General features: G+C 42.1%; 1 protein-coding gene across 18 annotated transcripts in view; it reads right to left on the reverse strand.

Moving 5' to 3' along the window:
* Nucleotides 1–261: 261 nt before the first annotated feature.
* Nucleotides 262–21,661, reverse strand: part of LOC136657740 (sodium channel protein type 2 subunit alpha-like) — a 57,779-nt gene continuing 36,379 nt past the window's right edge. For 16 of the 18 annotated variants that reach the window (XM_066634692.1, XM_066634698.1, XM_066634693.1 and 13 more), the window contains 10 exons: nucleotides 18,040–18,154; nucleotides 16,218–16,372; nucleotides 14,245–14,418; nucleotides 13,017–13,139; nucleotides 10,876–11,148; nucleotides 8,864–8,917; nucleotides 6,293–6,434; nucleotides 3,979–4,079; nucleotides 1,980–2,250; nucleotides 262–1,439 (listed from right to left, as the gene is read on the reverse strand). In XM_066634692.1, coding sequence (XP_066490789.1) covers nucleotides 262–1,439; nucleotides 1,980–2,250; nucleotides 3,979–4,079; nucleotides 6,293–6,434; nucleotides 8,864–8,917; nucleotides 10,876–11,148; nucleotides 13,017–13,139; nucleotides 14,245–14,418; nucleotides 16,218–16,372; nucleotides 18,040–18,154 — 2,586 coding nt within the window. The remainder of the gene's footprint in view (nucleotides 1,440–1,979; nucleotides 2,251–3,978; nucleotides 4,080–6,292; nucleotides 6,435–8,863; nucleotides 8,918–10,875; nucleotides 11,149–13,016; nucleotides 13,140–14,244; nucleotides 14,419–16,217; nucleotides 16,373–18,039; nucleotides 18,155–21,661) is intronic. The other 2 variants (XM_066634696.1, XM_066634697.1) reach the window with 1 other exon arrangement.

Below are 21,661 nucleotides of genomic sequence, written 5' to 3' on the forward strand. Positions count from 1 at the left end.
CTGCAGCCATTTTGTGCATCCTTCTTCATCAGTGTCAGCTGGTAAGAACAACACTGTTCTCCTCAAGAAGCTTTTACTACCAAGTCAACAGTGATGACCATTGCCTGGTGTTAGACGCTGGCCTTAGGTGCATGTAGATATTATGATAATTGTAGAAATGGTCAGTTTGGCATAAAAATCCAACAGGATTCTGGTTTGCTATCAGTTTCACTTCCTTATGCTGTAAACAACTTGTTGCAGACAGAATGACTTGTTTCATTCTTACTTTTTTCCATCCCTGGCATCTTTGTCTTTTTCTTCTTTTTCTGATTTTTCTTGTTCATATTTGTCTGGCTTTGTGACACTATCATATGAAGGAGGTGAGGTTGTGGAGGAGCTCCGATCTGTCTTTTCCTGAGTGGAGCTCAAGCTGAACTTCTCAATAATCATGTCATTCTTACCAGGAAAATTATTTCCCTCTTTGTCATACACAAATGAAACTTCATGTATGGTTTTCTTTAAGCGGTATAGTCTGAAGGCTTGCTGGATAACTTTAGCAGACTCCTCCTCGAGTTTCCGCTTCAGTGTAGTTGTAATTGGTTCATAGGAGACTTTGGAAGGATTGGCAGCCATAAACCGATCTTCCATTTGGACCCTAAGTGCATCCAGTTCATCACTTTCGCCCAGAACACGTTTTGTGAAAGCAAACAGTATGTCAAGGCAGTGAATTCTGTCACCACTGACCATGGGCAGATCCATCGCAATAAGCTGAATCTTATTTGGTTTGGGTATTAATAGAGGAGGGTCCAGTGAAGCAGCAAATTCAAAGAGTTTGCAGTACTCTATGAACTGGGTTGCATCTGGATCAAACTTTTCCCAGACTTCATAGAACATCTCAAAGTCATCCTCACTCAAAGGCTCAGCACTTTCTTCTGTAGCAACACTAAAGTTCTCCAAAATAACAGCAATATACATGTTTACTACAACTAAAAATGATATGATGATATAGCTGACAAAGAAAAAAATCCCAACAGAAGGGTTGCCGCAGTCTCCTTTCACTGAGCTACCTGGGTGTTCTTTGTGGGAGTCACAGTCTGGCTCCTCATAGTGAAGAATGGGTAGTAACAAGCCATCCCAGCCAGCAGAGGTGGTAATCATGAAGAGACAGATCATGCTGTTGCCAAACGTTTCAAAGTTGAACATGTCATCAATTCCACCTAACTTCTGAACATAGGCAAAGTTGGACATTCCAAATATAGCGTAGATGAACATGACCAGGAAAAGCAGGAGACCAATGTTAAACAAGGCAGGGAGAGACATCATCAAGGCAAAGAGCAGAGTACGGATCCCTTTAGCGCCCTTGATTAGACGCAGGATTCGACCTATCCTGGCAAGTCGGATAACTCGGAACAAAGTGGGGGACACAAAATATTCCTCAATGATCTTTGCCAGGAACATACCTATAAGAAATATTGCAAGGTAAAATATTATACATACTGTACACATATTATTACATTTTAATGCATACATGTACTACGTATTACATTGTCACACTGCAACCCTGTTACAATTGCAAACAAGGCAAGGGCAAGGCAAGAAGTCACAAGGGGCAATCTGAATTTAATTCAGTGCAAATATCATTCCTGCAGGCAATCTGAAATGAACAGTGTGTAATTTTGTGAAGTATGGAGAGCAACTGTCCCATTTCACCCCAGCACAGTGACTTTTCTAGTGGCTGTTTGCTGGTATTTTTGTACATGTTTTCACATTGTGAGCCCTTTTGGGACAGGAAGCCATTTAATTATTATTAATTATTATTCAATTACTTGGTTTTGTCCATAAACTGCTTTGTGAACCTTTCTGTTGAAAAGCAGTATATAAATAAATGATTTCTAGCAATGTTTTGTTGGTTTATGCCAAATATCAAAAATGCTGTTTTTAATTGATCTGTCCATTTTTTTTAAACTTACATTTCCCCTTTGAACTTAAATGTTGCTTACCTACAATGGAGAGAATGACAACCACAAAATCAAATATATTCCAGCCAATGGTGAAATAATAATAACGGAGTGCAATCAGTTTCAAGACAAACTCTCCAGTGAAAAGGATGATGAAAACTAAATTAATCCAGTATAAAATGTTATCCACGGACTCATCCTGGTCAGCTGTTTCTACCATCATGGTCACCATATTGAGACAGATAAGAACCATGATGCCGATGTCAAATGCTTGCTTCGTTACACAATCAAAAATAAAACCTTGGAATTTGTTCTGGAAAAACAACACAGAACAAAGCATGATATTACTTCCCAAGAAAGCTATTTGTTTGTAAGTTGCTTTTCATATTATGGTGAAAGCCTGCTTTTTGGTGTGTGTGTTTTACAGAACTATTTTGCTTCAAGTTACATGGCCTGATTTACATATATGGAAATGATAAGTCCATATATATATAAGCGGGTGGTGGCATCCCAACTCCAGAGGGTCTTGGATGAAGCGGATTATCTGGATCCTTTTCAATCTGGCTTCAGGCCGGACTTTGGGACGGAAACCACCTTGGTCGCCTTGGTGGATGACCTAAGCCGGGGACTGGACAGGGGGAGTGCGTCCCTGTTGGTCCTGCTGGACCTCTCAGCGGCTTTCGATACCATCGACCATGGTATCCTTCTGGGCCGATTGGCCGAGTTGGGAGCTGGAGGCACTGTTTTGCGGTGGTTCCGCTCCTACTTGGAGGGTCGGTCCCAGATGGTGGTGCTGGGGGATGCCTGTTCGACACCCTGGCCCTTGAGATGCGGGGTGCCACAGGGCTCAATTCTGTCCCCCATGCTATTTAACATCTACATGAAACCGCTGGGAGAGGTCATCCAGGGGTTTGGAGTGGGGTGCCATCAATATGCTGATGACACCCAGCTCTATCTCTCCTTTCCTCCAGACTCCAGGGTGGCGGTTGAGGACCTGGAGCGCTGTCTGGAGGCAGTGAGGATCTGGATGGGGGCTAACAAGCTGAAATTAAATCCGGATAAGACAGAGGCTCTCCTGGTTCGGAAATCCTCGATGCAGGTGCTGGACTATCGGCTTGCGCTGAATGGGGTTGCATTCCCTCTGAAGGAGCAGGTCCGCAGCTTGGGGGTCCACCTGGACTCGCAGCTGCTCCTGGATTCCCAGGTGGCGGCTGTGGCAAGGGGGGCCTTCGCTCAGCTTTGGCTGGTGCGCCAGCTGCGGCCGTACTTGGATCGTGCAGACCTGGCCACGGTGATCCATGCCTCGGTGACATCGAGATTAGATTACTGTAATGCGCTCTATGTGGGGCTGCCCTTGAAGATGGTTCGGAAACTGCAACTAGTGCAGAATGCGGCGGCCCGTGTGGTTACTGGAGGTAGGCGGTTCGACTCTGTCAGTCCGCTTCTCCAGCGGCTGCACTGGCTGCCCATTCGTTTCCGGGCCCAATTCAAGGTGCTGGTATTGACCTTTAAAGCCCTATACTGCTCTGGACCAGGGTATCTTAGAGATCGCCTGCTCCCGTACAATCCGGCTCGCCCTCTCAGGTCATCAGAGAAGGCCTTTTTACAAGTGCCGCCGCCTAGGGAGGTACGTGGGGCGGCTGCAAGAAATAGGGCCTTCTCAGTAGTGGCACCAACGCTATGGAACTCCCTTCCCCTTGACTTAAGAATAGCTCCCTCTCTTGAGACCTTTCGGCAAGGCCTGAAGACCCTTCTGTTTAAACAGGCCTTCTGAGTTCTTGGCCTTTTAACATCTTTTTAACATCTTTTAATATTTTTTACAGGCCTGATTCTTTTATGACTTGCTGCTGCTCTATGCTCTTTTACCTATTTTTTTTACTCTGACTGCTGTTTTTAGTATGTGTTAATATGTTTTTATTTGTTTTTAAATTGTTTTTAATATGTTGTAAGCCGCCTTGAGTCTCTTCGGGGAGAAAGGCGGGGTAGAAATAAAGTTATTATTATTTATTATTATTATAAGGAGAGATAAAATCATCCATACCACTGGTCTAGGTATAGGCTTCTGTGGTTTCTTGGACCCCAGCTTTTTCATTGCATTGTAATATTTCTTCTGTTCTTCTGTCATAAAGATGTCTTGACCTCCTAAGTAAAGGGGTGAAACCAAAACTAATTATAGGCATACTATAACATTAGTTCCACAAGTACACTGTGAAAACCCCATTTATTGCAATAATATTAACAAAAACACAACTCTCATATTTGAACTAGAAACATTGTATCTAAGAGCTTTCTTTGGCTTGTGGCACTTCGGCACTGGCACAAGAAGAGAGGGGATTACCCTTTCTCTCTCCAGCCCCCTACGCCCCCCTCAAATCTATTCCATTTTACAGCATAATCCAACTCCATTGAGTTCTGATGTACACCTGAAGCTCCTACCGTTGCCATATATGGTAATGTGAGAGGCAGCTCCACATAGACAAGGGGGATGTCCATGAAAAGATGGCAATGGGAGGAATGCTCTAGCGCAGGGTCTCCAAACTATGGCCCAGGGCCATATCCAGCATATCATACGATTTTATCTGGCCTGTAGCAACTTAAAACATTTTCCCAACCATGAGGTTGGACAGTTAACATGAGCAGTTCTGTCTGGTGCACTCCTTCCCGTATGACCAGAGTGGTGTCAGCCTGGTTAACCCTCATTTCAGTCACCTTGGCCAAATGCTTTAAGACCCTCAAACCATAATTATTCAATGTTAACCTCACCCCTTAGACATTTTTACTCATTATATATCACTTCTCAGTTTAAGCATGGCATTGTTCCTTTGCAATAGTCACATTTCTCTTTTGTTCCGAATTATATCACACTGCTTACAAAAAGGATCCAAGCAAAAGGTATTCATTTAAATTTCAATCATTCATTTATAATAGGGGTGCCCAAACCCTGGCCCAGGGGCCATTTGTGGCCCTCAGGAACCCCAATCCGGCCCATGGGGAGCCCCCAGTCTCTGGTCCACTGGAGACTTGCTGAAGCCTGCGTTGGTCTGATGCGACTGCAGTCAGTGAGAGGGCCAACTGCTCAACCTCTTGTGTGAGTTGCAGGCCAAGGGCTCCCTCCGCTGTTTGCTGTTTCACGTCTGTAAAGTAGCAGTGGCAACAAAGGAAATGCCAGCCTTGCTTTGCACAAGGCCTTTTACAGGCTTTGAGCTATGATGAGACCTTTATTCATTCATACAAGTTCCATCTCTAATATATTCATTTATGTAAATTTATTCAAATTTTAAATGTAAAGTAATTCTTTTTTCCTGGCCCCCCCCATACACTGTCAGAGAGATGATGTGTCATCATCCTACCAAAGTTTGGACACCCCTGATTTATAAAATTGATTTTTTTTGGCATGCAAAAATGTGTAAAATATACGATATGGTGCTTGTACTGAGAAGTTTGGAGAGCCTTGTTCTAGTGCATCAGGAGCACATGCTTATACACGTGCAAGGAGCCACCTGAGTTTTGTGGCAACTTATCAGTCAGTTTACCATTCTGGGAAACAGAAATACATAAGTAATGAAGTACAAAATACCCAAAGAAATGCATGCCTTTCACCACAGCTTTCTGGTCTCTGGTGAACAAACTTAACAATATGTTTAGATGTGGACAGAAGTGGCTTGGGTGGATCTGCTGTCTGAATTGGGCCCTGCTAGTATGCTCCTTATAAGCAAATAGTGAACGCCACCACTACTGTGGCTGCCACCATCACCATCTCTTCACTCTTCTTCTTGCCCACCTGGCTGATTAGAAACACAGATGAGTGGCAAAGGGAGGCCAAGATAAACTGCAGTTTGCATCTGTCAGTTTGCTGCCCCTTGTTAGCTGGCTGCTCCTCCCTAACTCAGAGCCCAATCATATGCATGTCTACTCAGAAGCAAGTCCCACTGTAGTCAATGGGGCTTGCTCCCAGGTAAGTGTGGACAGGATTGCAGCCTCAATGCGCAAAGTGAGCGCTTCACTAAAGGTCCAATCCTATTCAACATACCAGCACTGATGCAGATACAATGCAGCCCTGAAGTAAGGGAACAAACATTCCCTTACCTTGAGGAGGCCTCCATGACCATCTTTCCAGTGCAGGATGTAGCACATGGTGCATCAATGTTGGAAAGTTAGATAGAATTAGGCCCTAAGACTTGTTGCTAGGCTGGGCCTGGATATAGATATAAATGAAAGACTACTACAATTGGAATAAATATCCCCCAAACACCAGGGCATTAGGAAGTCATGACACCCATGCTTGAATGCAACTATCACATTTTAGCTATTTACAACACAGGTCTCTGTGTGCTAGAGATGAATAATCTGAACACTTATCTTCTTTTTTTGTTGATTGAAATTATCAATGATAACACCAATGAAAAGATTCAAAGTGAAGAATGAACCAAATATGATGAAGATGACGAAGTAAAGATACATGTATTTATTAAACTCGTATTCAGGCTGTTTTTCCTGCTATAAAAAGAAGAGACATGGCAAGATATCAACACCCAAAGAATTTTCAGGAACAGTTACACAGTTTTTCTGCTAAAATATTGTCCCTCATACACACAGTAATACAAGGGAAACACATGTGAATGCATATGTAGAATATACAAGCTCACTGCACACAATTGGTACAGAAGGTAGAATTCCTGTTCACAAAGAAGCAGTGTTCAGCTAAGGTTCCCAGAAAAAATATCTCCTTGGAACAGCAAGAAAACATTAACCCTGGGCAATCTGATACTTGCGATTACTTCAGAATAACCATAGCAGGGAACTGGTTGTTGATGTGTTAAGACAGTTTAATTAATCAGGGACACCTCCAAGAATTAATGGCCTCCCAAAGCTCTGCATTCTGTTACAACCCTCTACTAAACTGTAAGACCAAAGACCAGGATGATGTAGTGATTCTGTTGTTGGACTCAGACCTGGAAGAACCAGGTTCAAATCCCCATTCAGCTATGAAGCTCCCTGGGTGATTTGGGCCAGTCACTACCTCTTAGACTTACCTACCTCATAGGGTTGTTGTGACAAATGGAGGGGAGGAACTGTGTACACCATTCTGAGTTCCTTGGAGGGAGGAAAGTATTAAAATGTGCAAAATAAAATAATAAGATAATTTATTTTGTTTCCCTGATCCGAATGTGCACGTTTCACATGACAGAGAGATGCACTCCCCACCTTATGTGGGATGTAAGCAAGCACGGGCAGTGTGTTCTGACCGCTTTTCACATGCAATTTGATTTGCATGTGAAGGGTGCTTTCTAAGAATGTTCTCTGTTTGGGGGACATATGCGTTGACATTCCCCATTATGCGAGAGCAGGGCTAGTCAAGTGTATTGTTTTAAACTGTCTATGATTACTTAATAGTGAATCTCCTTTCTGGATGGGAGGGAAATTCCCATCCAGAGGGAAATTCAAGAAACTTCCAGGAAATGGAAGTTTACCTTTACCTGAGGTAGGAAGTAACCTAACCTTAATCTAGAACTGCAAAAGCATGTAACATTTAACTTTAGCAGAATCAGTACAAACAGGATTGAGAACAAGGACACCATCTGGGGACTCACTGCAGACTGAATTAGAAAGGGTAGGACACAAGAGTCCCCAGACAAGACAAACTCTCTCTCTGGATGAGGACAAAGGACATTCTGGAAATTGGACAGGACTGGTTCACCTGCTAGATCAATTTGACTATCTCTATGCAAAATGATTTCTTTGCCAGGTAAGTAAATGAAGTATTTCAAATGCGCTATGACTTGCATTCCACCATTCTTCTTTGCTACTTTAAAGAAGATGGAAAACATTTCCAATGATATATTTTTTAAGTCTTTAAGAAAGGAACATTGTCAGCCTGTGGACCTATTAGGGTTGCATGTGGAGGATATGTCCATGTGGAGCATTGCATGTGGAGGCTTCTGGTCAGTGGAAGAGAGGAGAGCAATTGGAGCTGCTACTGACTGTGGCTTCTCCTGCAGGTGGGATTTAGGGAGTGAGAAGAAGGGCAATATTCATCAATAGGTACTGCAAAATGCCTGTTTCCAAACTACTTGAACTGTGGCCAATTAGGAGTAGGGGTGTAGAGAAAGCAAGAAATGAAGAGGGAAATGTGTTGAGAAAATGAAAAGGAAGACAAGGTGAAGCAGGCAGGGTGATGAGACAGTGCATTCCTATCTGTTTCCTAGGAAGAGAATTGGAAGGAACAGAATTGTAGCGGGAAGTCCCCTACCTCAGCTATGGATAAATTTTCCAAAAAAGAAGAATTTCCCACTTCCAGAACATCCATGCCCACATTAAGAAAGCAAGCCCTTCATTAAATTATCAGCCACATGATAGGATGCCCAAATCCATTTCCTTGGGTACATAGCATATGGAGGCTGCATTTACTGATCAGATTTAACCAGTAACTGTTATTTCAATTATGCTGCTGGAGAAGCAAATTTGGAGGGGTAAAACCTCAGTGGGTTCTCTTTATTCACAGGTTTGGAATCCATGGATTTGACCCACCAAGGGTTCCAAACCTGCAGTGGGAGGACCCATGGAAGACCTTCCATACACAACCAGAAGTGCATTCTGATCACATCTAGGAAGCTTTCTCAGACCTGGAGAGGCCATACACATCCTCTCCGGGCTTCAGAAAGCCCCCCCCCCCTCCTCAAGGTGTCAGAAGGGCACTTCTGTTTTTCACAAAAAGCAGAAGTGCCCTTTAAACAGCTCTGGATGCGACCAAAAGGTGTTTCCAGTTGGATCCGGAGGTCCTCTATATCCATGGGGGGAGTTCTGGAATAGATTCCCAGTGGATACCAAGGGCCAAACTGTATTTTGGTTGTTTACACTACGTAAGATTTATCATTATGAGCACTAAGGTTTGCCATTGGAAAAGAAAAAGGCCATCATATACTTACCCCTGTTGAATCAACAGCAGCATACATTATCTCCATCCATCCTTTGAAGGTGGCCTAAAAGAAGGCAACACGTTAAGAATTACCGACAACAAAAACATATTTATATATCGCCTTACAACAAAAAATATCTGGAAACATGGCAAACCTTTCAGTTCAGAGAGAAAGCTTAGAAACTGCTTAGCTTAGGAAGCTTAGAAAATGCGAAGTTGGCTATTTTATCCTACATTAGGACTTGATGTGTGGCAAAATCCTCTACCACTTGGCAGGATGTTATCTATAACTATCTAGCCCAATCCTATCCAATTTTCCAGTGCCAGTGCAGCTGTGCCAATGCACAATGCACTGCATCCTGTGGTGGGAAGCAGTCACAGATGCCTCTTTAAGGTATGGGAACATTTGTTCCCTTTCCTTGGGGCTACATTGCAGCTGCACCGGTGCTGGAAAATTGGATAGGATTGGGCTCTAAGATGCTAAGTCTGAGAGGGAGAGCTAACTTCAAGGTAGTTTGAATGCCTGTGTTGACTCTTGCTGCATCAAGAATGTTGTTCTGTTTGAAAACAGCACTTTAGGAATGAAATCTCAAATATTTGATCTACTCCATAAATACCTCTATATGGACCTCAGTTTTAAGGGCCTGTAAGTCCTCGGCAATCCAGTGATTTAGCTATGTTATGCCAATAACTGAACTGTAAGACTGTCAGGCAGTGCACAGCGTTTGTGCACAATAGTCAAATCCACCTGCTGGCATTGCACTGCTGGGAAGGAACGCTCTTCACCTTCACTTACTGCAAACAATGGGCATGGACTATTTTTCGGTGTTTCTTCCTCTGCAAAAAGGTAATGAATTTCATGTGGAACAGACAAAGGACAAGTACTGCCACAGTAGTATCAAAGGTAGCTACGGTTTTGACACCCGTCATAGACTGACACCATACTACAGGTATGTACTGCGTGGCGACATTCCGGTGAATGATTGATTGCATATATGACGGTGGTCCCACCAATTCCTTTCTGGTTAAACTGGCAATTCACACACTTTTGCCAACTAGCTGCCTTCTTTTTGAAGGTTTCTCTGACCTGCAGGGCATTCTGAGGTGCTACAAGGCTATTGCAAGGCATCCTGGGGTGTGACCCGGATGTCATTAGCAGTTGTCCAGGCAACGTTAGATGTGCCTAACAACAGGGTTTACAGACTGTATTCCCATTGTTAAGCGATACACTCCTGTACAGGATGGGCATCCCTTATCTGGAATTGCGAAATATGGAGTATTCTGAAATACGTTAACGTTTTTGAGCACCAACATGACTGTTATTTTTTTACTTTTTTGTTAAAGAAATAAAACCACAAATTGTGTTTCCATGCTTGAACCTTGTTTCATGAACAAAATTATTAAAAATATTGTATAAAATTACCTTATGTGTATAAGGGGTATATGAAACATAAATGAATTTTGTGTTTAGACTTGGACCCCATCCCCAAGATCTCTCATTATGCATATGCAAGTATTTCAAAATATGGAAAAATCCAATATCCAAAATGCTTCTGGTCCCAAGCACTACAGATAAGGAATGCCCAATGTGTATTATATACGTTGTAATATATACATGCATACGATCTGTATTACATTATCAAGTAATGCTTATCAGTGTGCAAAGTTTCCTAATTGCCTGAAGTTCAGGAGATGCGCAAACTCAGCTAGAAAAATCACTTATCTTTTTCACCCCACTTACATCTGAGGAGGTTTAGATTTTATTTTGTCTTACAAAGGCTCACAAATGCACTAAATATGGGTTCTTCAAAAGCAGGGTTCCTTAAAACGACAGATTAAATGTTTTGGCTGAAACTAAAAGGTTCATGTAAACACATGTACAGGTAGCTTGTTGGCCTGTTTGGGGTCTGGAAAAGTCATTTTCTGAGAGATAGGGAGCAGAGAATTGTGAGGAGATTGGGAGACAAGGTTCTGAAAGGTTAAAAAGATATATATTACTAAAACAAGTTAGTGATTACTTACTACTTGAAGTAGAGAAAGATATCCAGCTCCAACATTATCGTAGTTGACTTTCACATTTACCCATCTGCCAAGCTCTCCCAAAGCTTCACAAGCACTTTTATTTGGAACCTGGCTGCTTGAAAACATCACCTTATCTGTGGTATTAATACAATGGTAGAATGTGCCAGCAAACAGATTTACGCCCATGATGCTAAAAATTAGCCAGAATATAAGACATACGAGAAGCACGTTCATAATAGAGGGTATGGCTCCTATAAGGGCATTCACAACCACCTAGTGAAAAATACAAAATAAGTGAATAAAGGTTGCATAAACTGTTGCAAATTTTTAAACCAGTTATGCATCAGCCAGAATTTAGGTAGTTTCTGATATTTACTTGTGCTTTAATGTTGTCACACAGTTAACCCATTTCTGCTCAGCCCACAGGTGCATACATTTGATCCCTGTTGTGTATATGTAATGTTGGGCAGAAATGGCTTAAAGTAGGGGTCTCTAAACTCTTCAGGCCTCAGAGGGCCACATCAAATATCTGGCACAGAGCTAAAGGCTGGAAAAAAATTTTTTTAAATATGAAATTTAAATAAATACATTACAGATGGAACTTAGATGAATGAATAAAAGAATGAATGGGCTCAAATTTCCAGGGTTCCTCCAAGCACCAACATATACTTCGGAAATAAAGCACACATTTAAATGAACCCCCATTCCCCCACCCTACAAGACAGCTCTGGTCATGTTTGGTCGAATGGGGCTCTCAGGGGACTAAAGGTTGGCCACTGGCTGGATAGAGGCTTGCCACGGGCCACATCTGACCCCCCCCGGCCAGGATTTGGAGACCCCTGGCTTAAAGAAAGCCTAATCAATTAATCATATTGATTTTAAATAAATTAAAGCTGCAATCCTATGCATACTTCCCTGAGAATAAGTTCCACTCAACTCCATGGGACCTACTTCTAAGTAGACATACATAGGATTGCACTGCACTTTTGCCTAGGATTAGGCAGGGGAAGAGTGCAGGCAAAATTAGCTGCTAAAACAAGAAAAGTCATAAGCAACTGATGAAGCTATGCTTTTTAATTATACAGCTTTCTCTGCCAGTTGGTAGAGGGGACTTCAGAATTATCAGTAAGTAGAATTCTCACCAGGGGAGTTTAATTTTCCAAGATGAGGAAGACTATGTCAAATAATGGAAAGAGGCTGTCATAAAATTATTTTTCCTTTAACATCTTTGAAACAGTACTGAAATCTATAGATTTCAAGCCAAGCTCACTTTTATACAACCCCATAACCACAGATCTCTATTTTTGTGAAAGGATAATCCAGAACATTTATGGCATAATGATACCACCTTAACAGATTTCCTGTATATCTTCTGGAAAGAATCTCTCTTGGTCGAAGAAGATAGTGGCTAGAAGGCTGAAGTTGAACAGGGGAGATGCATGTTCAGAGTCTGGTACTGCCAAAATGGTGAATGGGGATCTTGGGTTAGTCCAGTAGTTCCCTAATGGTGACTCATGACCCACAAGTTGGTTGCAACCTGATTTCTGTGGGTCACAGGCCCACCAAGGCCAGGATGCTGCAGGATAAAATGGCAGTGTGTTGTAACACATGGTGCGTGTCGCCAATGACATGAGGGGCATATACAAAACCTGGAAGTGACTTCCAAGTTGTCCACCATTTTACTCTACAGAGTCCTAGCTTGGTGGGCCCTTGATGCACTGCAGATGATGCCGTGGATCACCAAGGTAACGAGTTTGAGAATCCCTGGGCTAGTCACTATCTCTCAGTCTAGTCTACATCACAAGACAAAAGGAAAAAAGATCAAGTATGCCACTCTGAGCACCTGGAGGAAGGATGGACAACAACAAACAACAGACTGCCCTGAGGATGCAACTGGAAATGTTCTCCCCATGCCCGATTATTCCCACTGTAGCTATAATGACAAAAATTACTTTTCATGCAGATTGTTATAATCACATTATGATTCCCATTAATATAAAATAATAATAACTGACCCTTAGTTGCAGTCTGTGTTATCAGAATCAAAGCAAAACAGAGCAGATTCTCCCAACCAACCAACCAACACATATACAGTTTTCATTGTGGGGCCCTCAATTTTTATTTAATTTTCTTTTACTTACCCTCATTCCTTCAAATCGTGACAAGGCTCTTAGAGGTCTCAAGGCCCTCAGTGTCCGAAGAGATTTAATTGGACCAAGTTCAGAAAAACCTAAGAAGTTGGCTATTAAACTCACTAAGGAAACCTATTCAAAAGTGACAAGAATTACAGTTACAGAATTACTGGAGGAAAAAAAGGCAAAAAACAAACGTTACCATACACAAACATGTACCCATTATTTTCCAGTGGGGAACTTGAGAAACTAGTATCATGCCAACTCAATTGTGATGTATGTTACTGCACAACACTTATTTCAAAAGAGTCTTGCAGAGCTTACCAGTGTTTTGAGTGGATAAAATTCTAAAATTGTTACTTAGGGGCATGACCCCATAGTTCCGTGGTAGAGCACACGGTCTGCAAGCAGAAAGTCCCAAATTCAACTCCTGGCACCCTCAAGTAAGGCTGAGACATACCCATCTTTGAAGCTCTGGAAAGCCACTCCCAGTCAGAACAAATAATTCTAACAAATGATTTGAGTTCATGTAAGACAGCTTCATACATATGAACATTTGAAGTTTTTAATGTGAAATGGCTCTCATATAACACTTTATGCAACACCCAAAAAATACAAAATCTCTCAGACTAAAATCTTTACAACACAAGAAACAAGTACATCATTAGTTAATCACACAGCATTGTGAAAAAGCAAGTCATATTTGATCAGTTAATGCATATCTGGTTAATTAACACACAAATATAGACCACTTTCAATATGAATGAGTTGGAAGAAGTGCAACAGAGAACCACTAAAATAATCAAGATGGCTGGAGCACCTTTCTACTGAGAAAAAAGCTACACTGTTTGGGGCTTTTTAACTAGGAAAAGGAGTGATTAAGGGGACGGACGGACACATGATTGAGATGTATAAAGCTCTGAGCCTTATAATGCCCTCAGCAGGTTCCCAGCCCTCAGAATGTCTCTTAAAGGCATATAAATGTCACTTCTGGGTTTCACGAGAAACCAAAAGTTGCATTTTTTGCCTGAAATGGGCATTCTGAAGGCCCACCTGTATTCCATTTCACTTCTGTCTGTGAGCTTCCCATGAGCAGCTGGTGGGACAATGTAGGTAACACAATGCTGGACTAGATGCTGGAATTGATCAAGCAGGATTTTTCATTTGTGTTTTGATGAAGTATGCCCATGACAAGTCAATGTTGTATAAAAAGTTACTGAACAAACTTGGTACTTACATCAACTATCATGAAGTCTAGCCAGCACCAGGCATTAGTGAAATAGACTTGAAACCCATAAGCCAACCATTTAAGAAGCATTTCCAGAATGAAGACATATGTGAAGATCTTATCAGCATAGTCAAGAATGGTCTTAATAGTCTTGCGCTGTTCAATGTATATGTCTTCAAAAGCCTATGAAGGAAAATGCTATTACAAAAAAGATCATACTGTTTTACACTTTGGTTTTTATTGCTTTATTGTTGGTTTTATGTGAACAGAGGGTTCCTTTTACTCTGAAGGCTGTTTTACAGCCCAATCCTAAGGGGCCTCTCTGCTACTGGAATGAGCATTCACGTAGTATAAACCACTTTACAACTGGTTTTGCTGTTGCAAAAGTGAAAGTGCGGCAGGTGTGACCTGGTGCGCTGCTGCAAGTGGTGGGCGGCTGACCCGTTTAATGACAGACTGGGGACACTTATTGCTACAGGTAACGCCGTGCAGGGGATGGAATGGGGTAGGGAATGGGCAGAAGGGGGAGGAGATGGGGCAGGATGGGTTGATCAGGCCAAGGGAGGGGGCAGGTTCAATAGCAGCAGTGCCAGCTGAATCCTATCCCCCTTTCCGGGCCCTAGCACTCTTCTTGGGTCAATGAGGACTTGATTTGAGTTGACCCCTGGCAGCAGCAGGAGCTTACTCTGGGGCAAGGCGACAAATGCTCCCTTACCTTGTATTTGTAAAGGCAATGGCCACATTCAGAAGCAGGTCACGATTACCACAGCACTAAGTATTACACAGGATGTAAAAAATGTGGTCACCTGTATCTTTAAGAACTGGCGAGAACAATGTAGCTTTGATGTAAAGAGGTGTCTTCCCTTGCTTCATGAAGGCAGCAGTATGAACGGAAGTGGCTTCAATGCACCTCCCCCAAACAAGATTCTCCTCTTTAATACAAGGAACTACTCCTGCCACACTATAGTATGCAGCTAAATCAACGGAGCATGGGCTGCATGCTATGGTAGTGGTGGGGAGCAATCAGAAAGCCAAAAAGAGGCAGGTTAAAAAAATTTTTTTTACTTATCTCTGGGGTAGGCCTTCTGGCTACCAATGGGTCTCCTCAGACCCACTCCAGCTATTCTACTGGCATGTTTCTGAGGAGAGGAAGGGGGTGGGATGGGTTGAAAAAATGGATAGGATCCAGCATGCACCTTTGCTGCCAAGATCCACCTCCTCCAGCCTGCTTCCCACCCCCTGCCTTCCCCCCTCAATGCTCCCACCACCAACTGTAAGAATATCCTCACAAATAATTTATGGGGTTTCCAAGCCCCCCCCCCCCCAAGACAAAAATAACATATAGGGCAGCAAGGAACCCGAAGGCCGTGTCAAAACCGGTCCTGAATGTATTAACTGTCACAGGTTCCCCCACCAATCAATCTATATGAGGGGTGTCTAAAAATTTTTGGCAGGAGGGCCACATCGTCTCTCTGACACTTTGTTGGGGGCAGGATAAAATAATTAATTTACATTTAAATTTGAATACATTTACATAAATGAATATATTAGATATGGAACTTATATGAATGAATGAAGGTCTCGTGATAGCTCAAGGCCTTGCGCAAAGCAACACCAGCCTTTCCTTTGCTGCCGCTGCTGCTTCACAGACATGAAACAGCAAGCAGTGGAGGGAGCCCTTGATCTGCAGCTCACACAAGGGATCAAACAGTCGGTCCTTGCACTGAGAATAGTTGCATTGGGCTAGCACGGGCTCCAGCAAGTCTCTGGGGGGCCAGAGGTTCATTGGAGACTGGGGGCTTCCCATGGGCTGAATTGGTGGTCCCTGAGGACCACAAATGGCCCCCAGGCTAGAGTTTGGGCACCCCCAGTCTATATAATTCATTCCACAAAAACGGAAAATAAGAATGTTCTTATAGCACCAATCGTCTGACTGTGAAGTTAGGTGGGCTTCCAGGAAATAAGAGAAAATTTTCGCTTACCAAAGCACCACTGCTGAGGAGAATCATGAAGACAATGAAGCTTTCAAACCAGTTGTGTTCAACTATTTGGAAGCAGGTTTTGCGAAGGTTCCACCAGCTTTTGCCCTTCCCAGATTCTATGCTTACTTGACAGCAACTGAATCTCCGTACACAGTCTGGAAATCAGAATTTTTTTGTGTTTAAGAAATCTAAAGAAACTAAATGACCTAATGGAACGGTTCTCAAACTGCGGGTGGTGACCACCAGTGGATCAACATAAACAATAATGAACACAGAATACCTTGGCAACATGGCTGCATTTTCTTTAGAGGTCCAGGCATCTCTGTTATAAGCTTTAGGGCGCACTTCTAATCAACTCTCCAGCATTGACATAAGGGCAATGCAACTCCGAGGTAAGGGAACAAACATTCCCTTACTTTGAGGAGGACTCCATGACTGCTACCCAACTGCAGGATGCAGCACACATCCCATTAGCATAGCTATGCCAGTGTTGGAAAATTGCTTAGGATCTGGGCCTTAATTGATGTAATGTCAATTAACTGTTATGGCTTACCCCTAGAATCCTGAGAATAGTCATTCTGCAAGGATGCTAAGAATTCTGAAGTAGAGAACCCTGGCATCCTTCACAGAACCTCAGTTTCCAGGAATTCCGGGGGGGGGGGGGGAGGGAATCATTCTCAGACCATTTTAAGTAATATGGTAATAGATATATCCCAAGGAAAGGAAGCTTAAAAACAATAAAAACGTACATAAGTCAGGAAGTAAAATATACTGACCACAAATGGACCTGACACTTCATGCTTTTTGTGCTCTATGCTGTTTAGTTAACCTGGCTGACAAGAAGTAATGATTTAATAGTATCATTGTCGTCGTCGTCATCAAAGATGGCAACAACATGTCAAATAACATTTTCCGAAGGTGACAAATATCAGAAGGATAGCCGCAGTGGTCTGTTCCAGCAAAAACAACTCAGAATCCTGCAGCACCTTCTAAACCAGGGGTGTCAAACATAAGGCCTAGGGGGTGGATGCAGCCCCCAGAAGCTTTTTATCCAGCCCTCAGGCTCTCAGCTGCTGAGCAGTGCTGAGGTGTTACTGCTGAAACAGCAGCCCACATGAAAATTGGGCTGTCCCATATCTTGATCAAGATTTGCGTATTTTCTCTTCTGTCATTTGCAGTTAATGAGAACAAAGTGCTGATTTCTGGCCATCAGTTGCTTAATGATGTCACTTTCTGGTTAATGACGTCACTTCTGGCCCTCAGCAGATGTCCTGAATGCTAACTTCCACCCTCTGTATGAAACGAGTTTGACACCCCTGGCCTAGACTGTCAAATTCATGATTTCTGACACTTTTTGGCCCAGACTTCTCTTCATTACATGTATGAAATCTTATTCTTAATTAGCATACAGATTGGCTCAGGTTTAATTTTCTAAAATTTTCATATCTTACCTTTCTGTTTGCTCATGGTGCTCATAACAGTCTTTTCAAATAACAACATCAACAATTACAAAAGCCTCCCTCACAAGAGAGTTCCAAGATCTAGGTGTGGCCATTGAAAAGCCTTTTCAGGTCTCTCAGCCAATTGAATCTGAGATTGGCAGGATATGGAATATGGTCATATAGTTGGATTTTAGTAGCTAAGCAGGCTCAGTGCTTATCTACTAAAGAAGAAGTGCCTATAGGTATCCTGGTCCTATGCCACTTAGTTCAGCAATGCATGTGGAGGAGGATATGTTATTATGAACTGAGACCAAAAGTGTGCCTGGATCCAATGTTTTGGGGCTATGTATGCAATCACCACCAACAAGCTCCCCACATACCTTCAGTAAAACAAGCCTTTGGTTCTGATGGATCCTCCACTAAAGCTTCTGCTTCTTCTTCCAGTGGAGCAATGTCAACTGTACTACCTTCAGTGGAACTGGAAATGCTTAATTTCTGTAAATAAGATCCCACAGCACATTTTAAATGACTATAAATCTGTTCTGAATTGCAATCAATTGTTACTGAGCATGCAATTGTGATTTCAGGTGTTACAGCCACACACCTAAAATTAGAATCACATGTGCAAAGAAACATGTATGTATACCCATATGTATCCCTAACTTGTAAATCCCATGGGACTGTATCGTTAATTACCAAATGAAATTTCCATTGTTTTTGGGTGGCAAAATACCTACACCAATATATTTAAAACCACCATATTTAAAAGCCACAAGCAATGTTTCTTTTGAATTTTTTTCTTAAATTAAAAAAAAAAATCATTTTGTCATGGTTCTCACTTAAATGACAATTGACCAGCAAATAAGTCATAAAAAGCATTGCTACATAGTTACATTGTAATATTAACAGGGCAGGAGGTCTGGTCTAGAGGGTAGAGCCTCCGTCTGCCTGAAGATAACATCCACAATGTCGCCAGTTCGAGGCCACCGGCACCGTGCGACCTTGGAGCAGCTGACAAGCGGAAGCCGAGCAATTCCATCTGCTCTGAGCGTGGGAGGATGGAGGCCAGAATGTGAACCCAGATCGGAATGAAACACCTTGAATGTAGTCGTTCTTGAAAGAAAGAACCTTCTTTGAAATTGTAAAAATCCCTATTTAATAGGGATTTAATAAAGCCTGCCTATGTAAACTGCCTTGAATAAAGTCTTGAATAAAGACCAAGAAAGGCAGTATATAAATACCTGTTGTTATTATTATTATTATTATTAAGCATGTTTACAGGAGAGAAAGCCCCAATGACCCAATGAACTCAGCTGGTCTTGATTCTGAGCAAACATGCATATATTATATGGACATATTCTATATCCTCTATCAAAATAATTCAATCCTACATCACAGACTGGATCACAGAAAGGAAGATCCCACAGTTCAATGAAATAGTCTGCAAAACTTTGATTGCTTTCACAGGATGTGGATTACACCAATAATCGTAATTTTTCTCAATATGGGAACCCCACATGTACATAATTTATATCACAGATCTACTTTTCATGATGTGAAACTTAGGGAAAAAATGCTAAGATGCTAGACACTTAGCCAATATCACAGACCATATTATAAAACATAAAGTTCCCCCATTCCCCGTGCTCAAGATGGAAAAGCTCAACATAAAACTGGCTTCCAAAATTTCAAAAACGAATAAAGCGTAACAATTTCATTTTCATAGTGTTTATACTGCATTCTCTCTTGCAAGTGCAGAAGTGTGTTTGTTTCAGAGCATTTCTAAACTATTTTTTACTCTGGTACACATACCCATCTTTGTCAATATTGAGATAGTTGCTAATTCTAGTTATGGGATGATGACTGCATTGATTTGGTATCCTTCAACCTCATTAACCAAGATTACCCTGGCAATGCAAGTCAAGGTTCTGCCCTGGAAAGGGTTGAGAGAAATAAATGCAAGAACAATAGACAGGGACGTGTACCAAAATAAATGAAAGTAGTTTTCGTAGTGGCATTCTCCAACCTGTTACAATGTTATTACCATACAGTATATAACATCAGTAATGACAGCACCAGCACAAGCCAGATGAATGTAAGGAATAATGAAAGCATATTTAAAATAATATAGGAGGATTCAGACTGCTAGTATTAACTTCAAGCTTGCAGTATCACCCCATAGCTTTACTACTTTACATCACTTAAACATAAGACAGCATTATTCTAAAAAAGAATTTCCATGAAACAAATTGCAAGGAAAAATCTAGATATATCTATCTTTGCTATGTTGCTGTTAATTGCATTGCTGTCTTGGACTCACTGGGCAGCCTTAGCCGACCAACTAACTGCTTGGTAAGCAAGCATGCCACCCATGCCCTTGCAAGTACAGTACCCTTCCAACTCCCTCTGCATGTCCAAGGATCTGCAAGGCCTTTACACTTAAAATTTGAAAAGCTACTAGCTCTTTAGTTCTAGAAAAGAAGAGGTGGCCTCACCCCCCAAATAGCATTAAAGAGCCACTAAAGAGCCACTGCCTTCAATGACAGAGATAAAAAAGACAGAGTCTGTAATGCAGCCCCCATAGCACAACTCTGTGTTTTAGCACAGAGTTGCAGTGTGCTGACCATCTCTGTGGGGAGAAAACATCTGTTGTGCGGAAGGAAAGATGAGTTTCTAGTCTCCCCTAGCAGCTAGTGAGTACTGTACTACTGGTCCTGGCTGCCTTGTGCCTTGCCTCTGCTCCAAGAATGTGATTGGTTCACCAGGATGCCCTGCAACTGCGGTAGGTGTCAGCAGCAGCAGAGAGGCAAGGACTGGCATCCAGGAATCATTCCCTATCTCTTAAAGACATACCTTGGGTTTGGAACCTTTTCTTTTCAGGCCCACTAGATCTCACAGCTTCAATGCACAGAACTATTTAGAAGGTTCCAAATTGTTCCCCTAATTTTTTGTGAGTTTTTTTTAAAGAATTAAAAAATCCCTCTTTGAATTTGATGTTTCCTGCCACCTGCATTAGCAACAGCAGGAACTGCAGTACACAGAGCTGCATCCATCTATCCATAGCTGCCCATCCAGGGCACAGCAACATTCCAAGGCAGTGTGGATTAAAAAAATAGATGCTGCTATGAAAGAAAAAAAAAGTGGCTACAACACGTGGCTACTCTTTTTTTCATGGGGTTGGCCTTTTTTAAATAAATAAATAAATAAATAAATAAATAAATAAATAAATAAAGAAAGAAAGAAAGAAAGAAAGAAAGAAAGAAAGAAAGAAAGAAAGAACTTGTCCCAAAAATGACATTGTGTCCTGGGACAGTTATGGGGATTCAAGATAACCACCACCAAGAGACACAGGTGGTGTCCATCAGAGACACAGGTGGTGGCAAAAATCATGTTTGAACTAAGACATTTTTTAAAAATGAAAATGGACCCAATTCATGTTCATCCACACTCTGTGCCACTCATTTTAGAATGAATGATTCTGTTCATGCTCCATTCATTATAAAAATGGATAATCTTCCTAAAAGGCAGCAAGTAACTTCCTATTCTATCCAGGGCAATCAAGAAGAAAGCTGACTAGGAAAAGTGAATGCCTCTCTGTATCTCCCTTCCACTCAGCAAGGAGATTAGATCTTGTAGTTAGATCGATGGCAACTGCCAGCCTTATACTGCAATGGTGGTCAGGCTGTGGAAAGCCATCATACTAGGCAGTTCTGAATGGTTAGGACGTTCCCTTGTCAGCATTTGTCCTGGCTACTGGAGTCTCCTTATTGTTAGAATAAGGCAGAGGTCTCTAAACCTGGCCCGGGAGCCAGATGCGGCCCACAACCAGTCTCTATCCGGCCCGTGGCAAGCCTCTGGTCCCCTGTAAGCTTCTGGCCCGCTCTACTGAATGTGACCAGAGCTCCAGTTGTGTCTAAAGGGTGTTCTGAGGGCTGGAGAGGCCATGTGCCTCCCCTAAGAATGCCTTCTAAAGCCTAAAAACATCACTTCCGGGTTTTCCTG

This window comes from Tiliqua scincoides, chromosome 1 (genome assembly GCF_035046505.1).
Source record: "Tiliqua scincoides isolate rTilSci1 chromosome 1, rTilSci1.hap2, whole genome shotgun sequence".
Taxonomy (NCBI): domain Eukaryota; kingdom Metazoa; phylum Chordata; class Lepidosauria; order Squamata; family Scincidae; genus Tiliqua; species Tiliqua scincoides.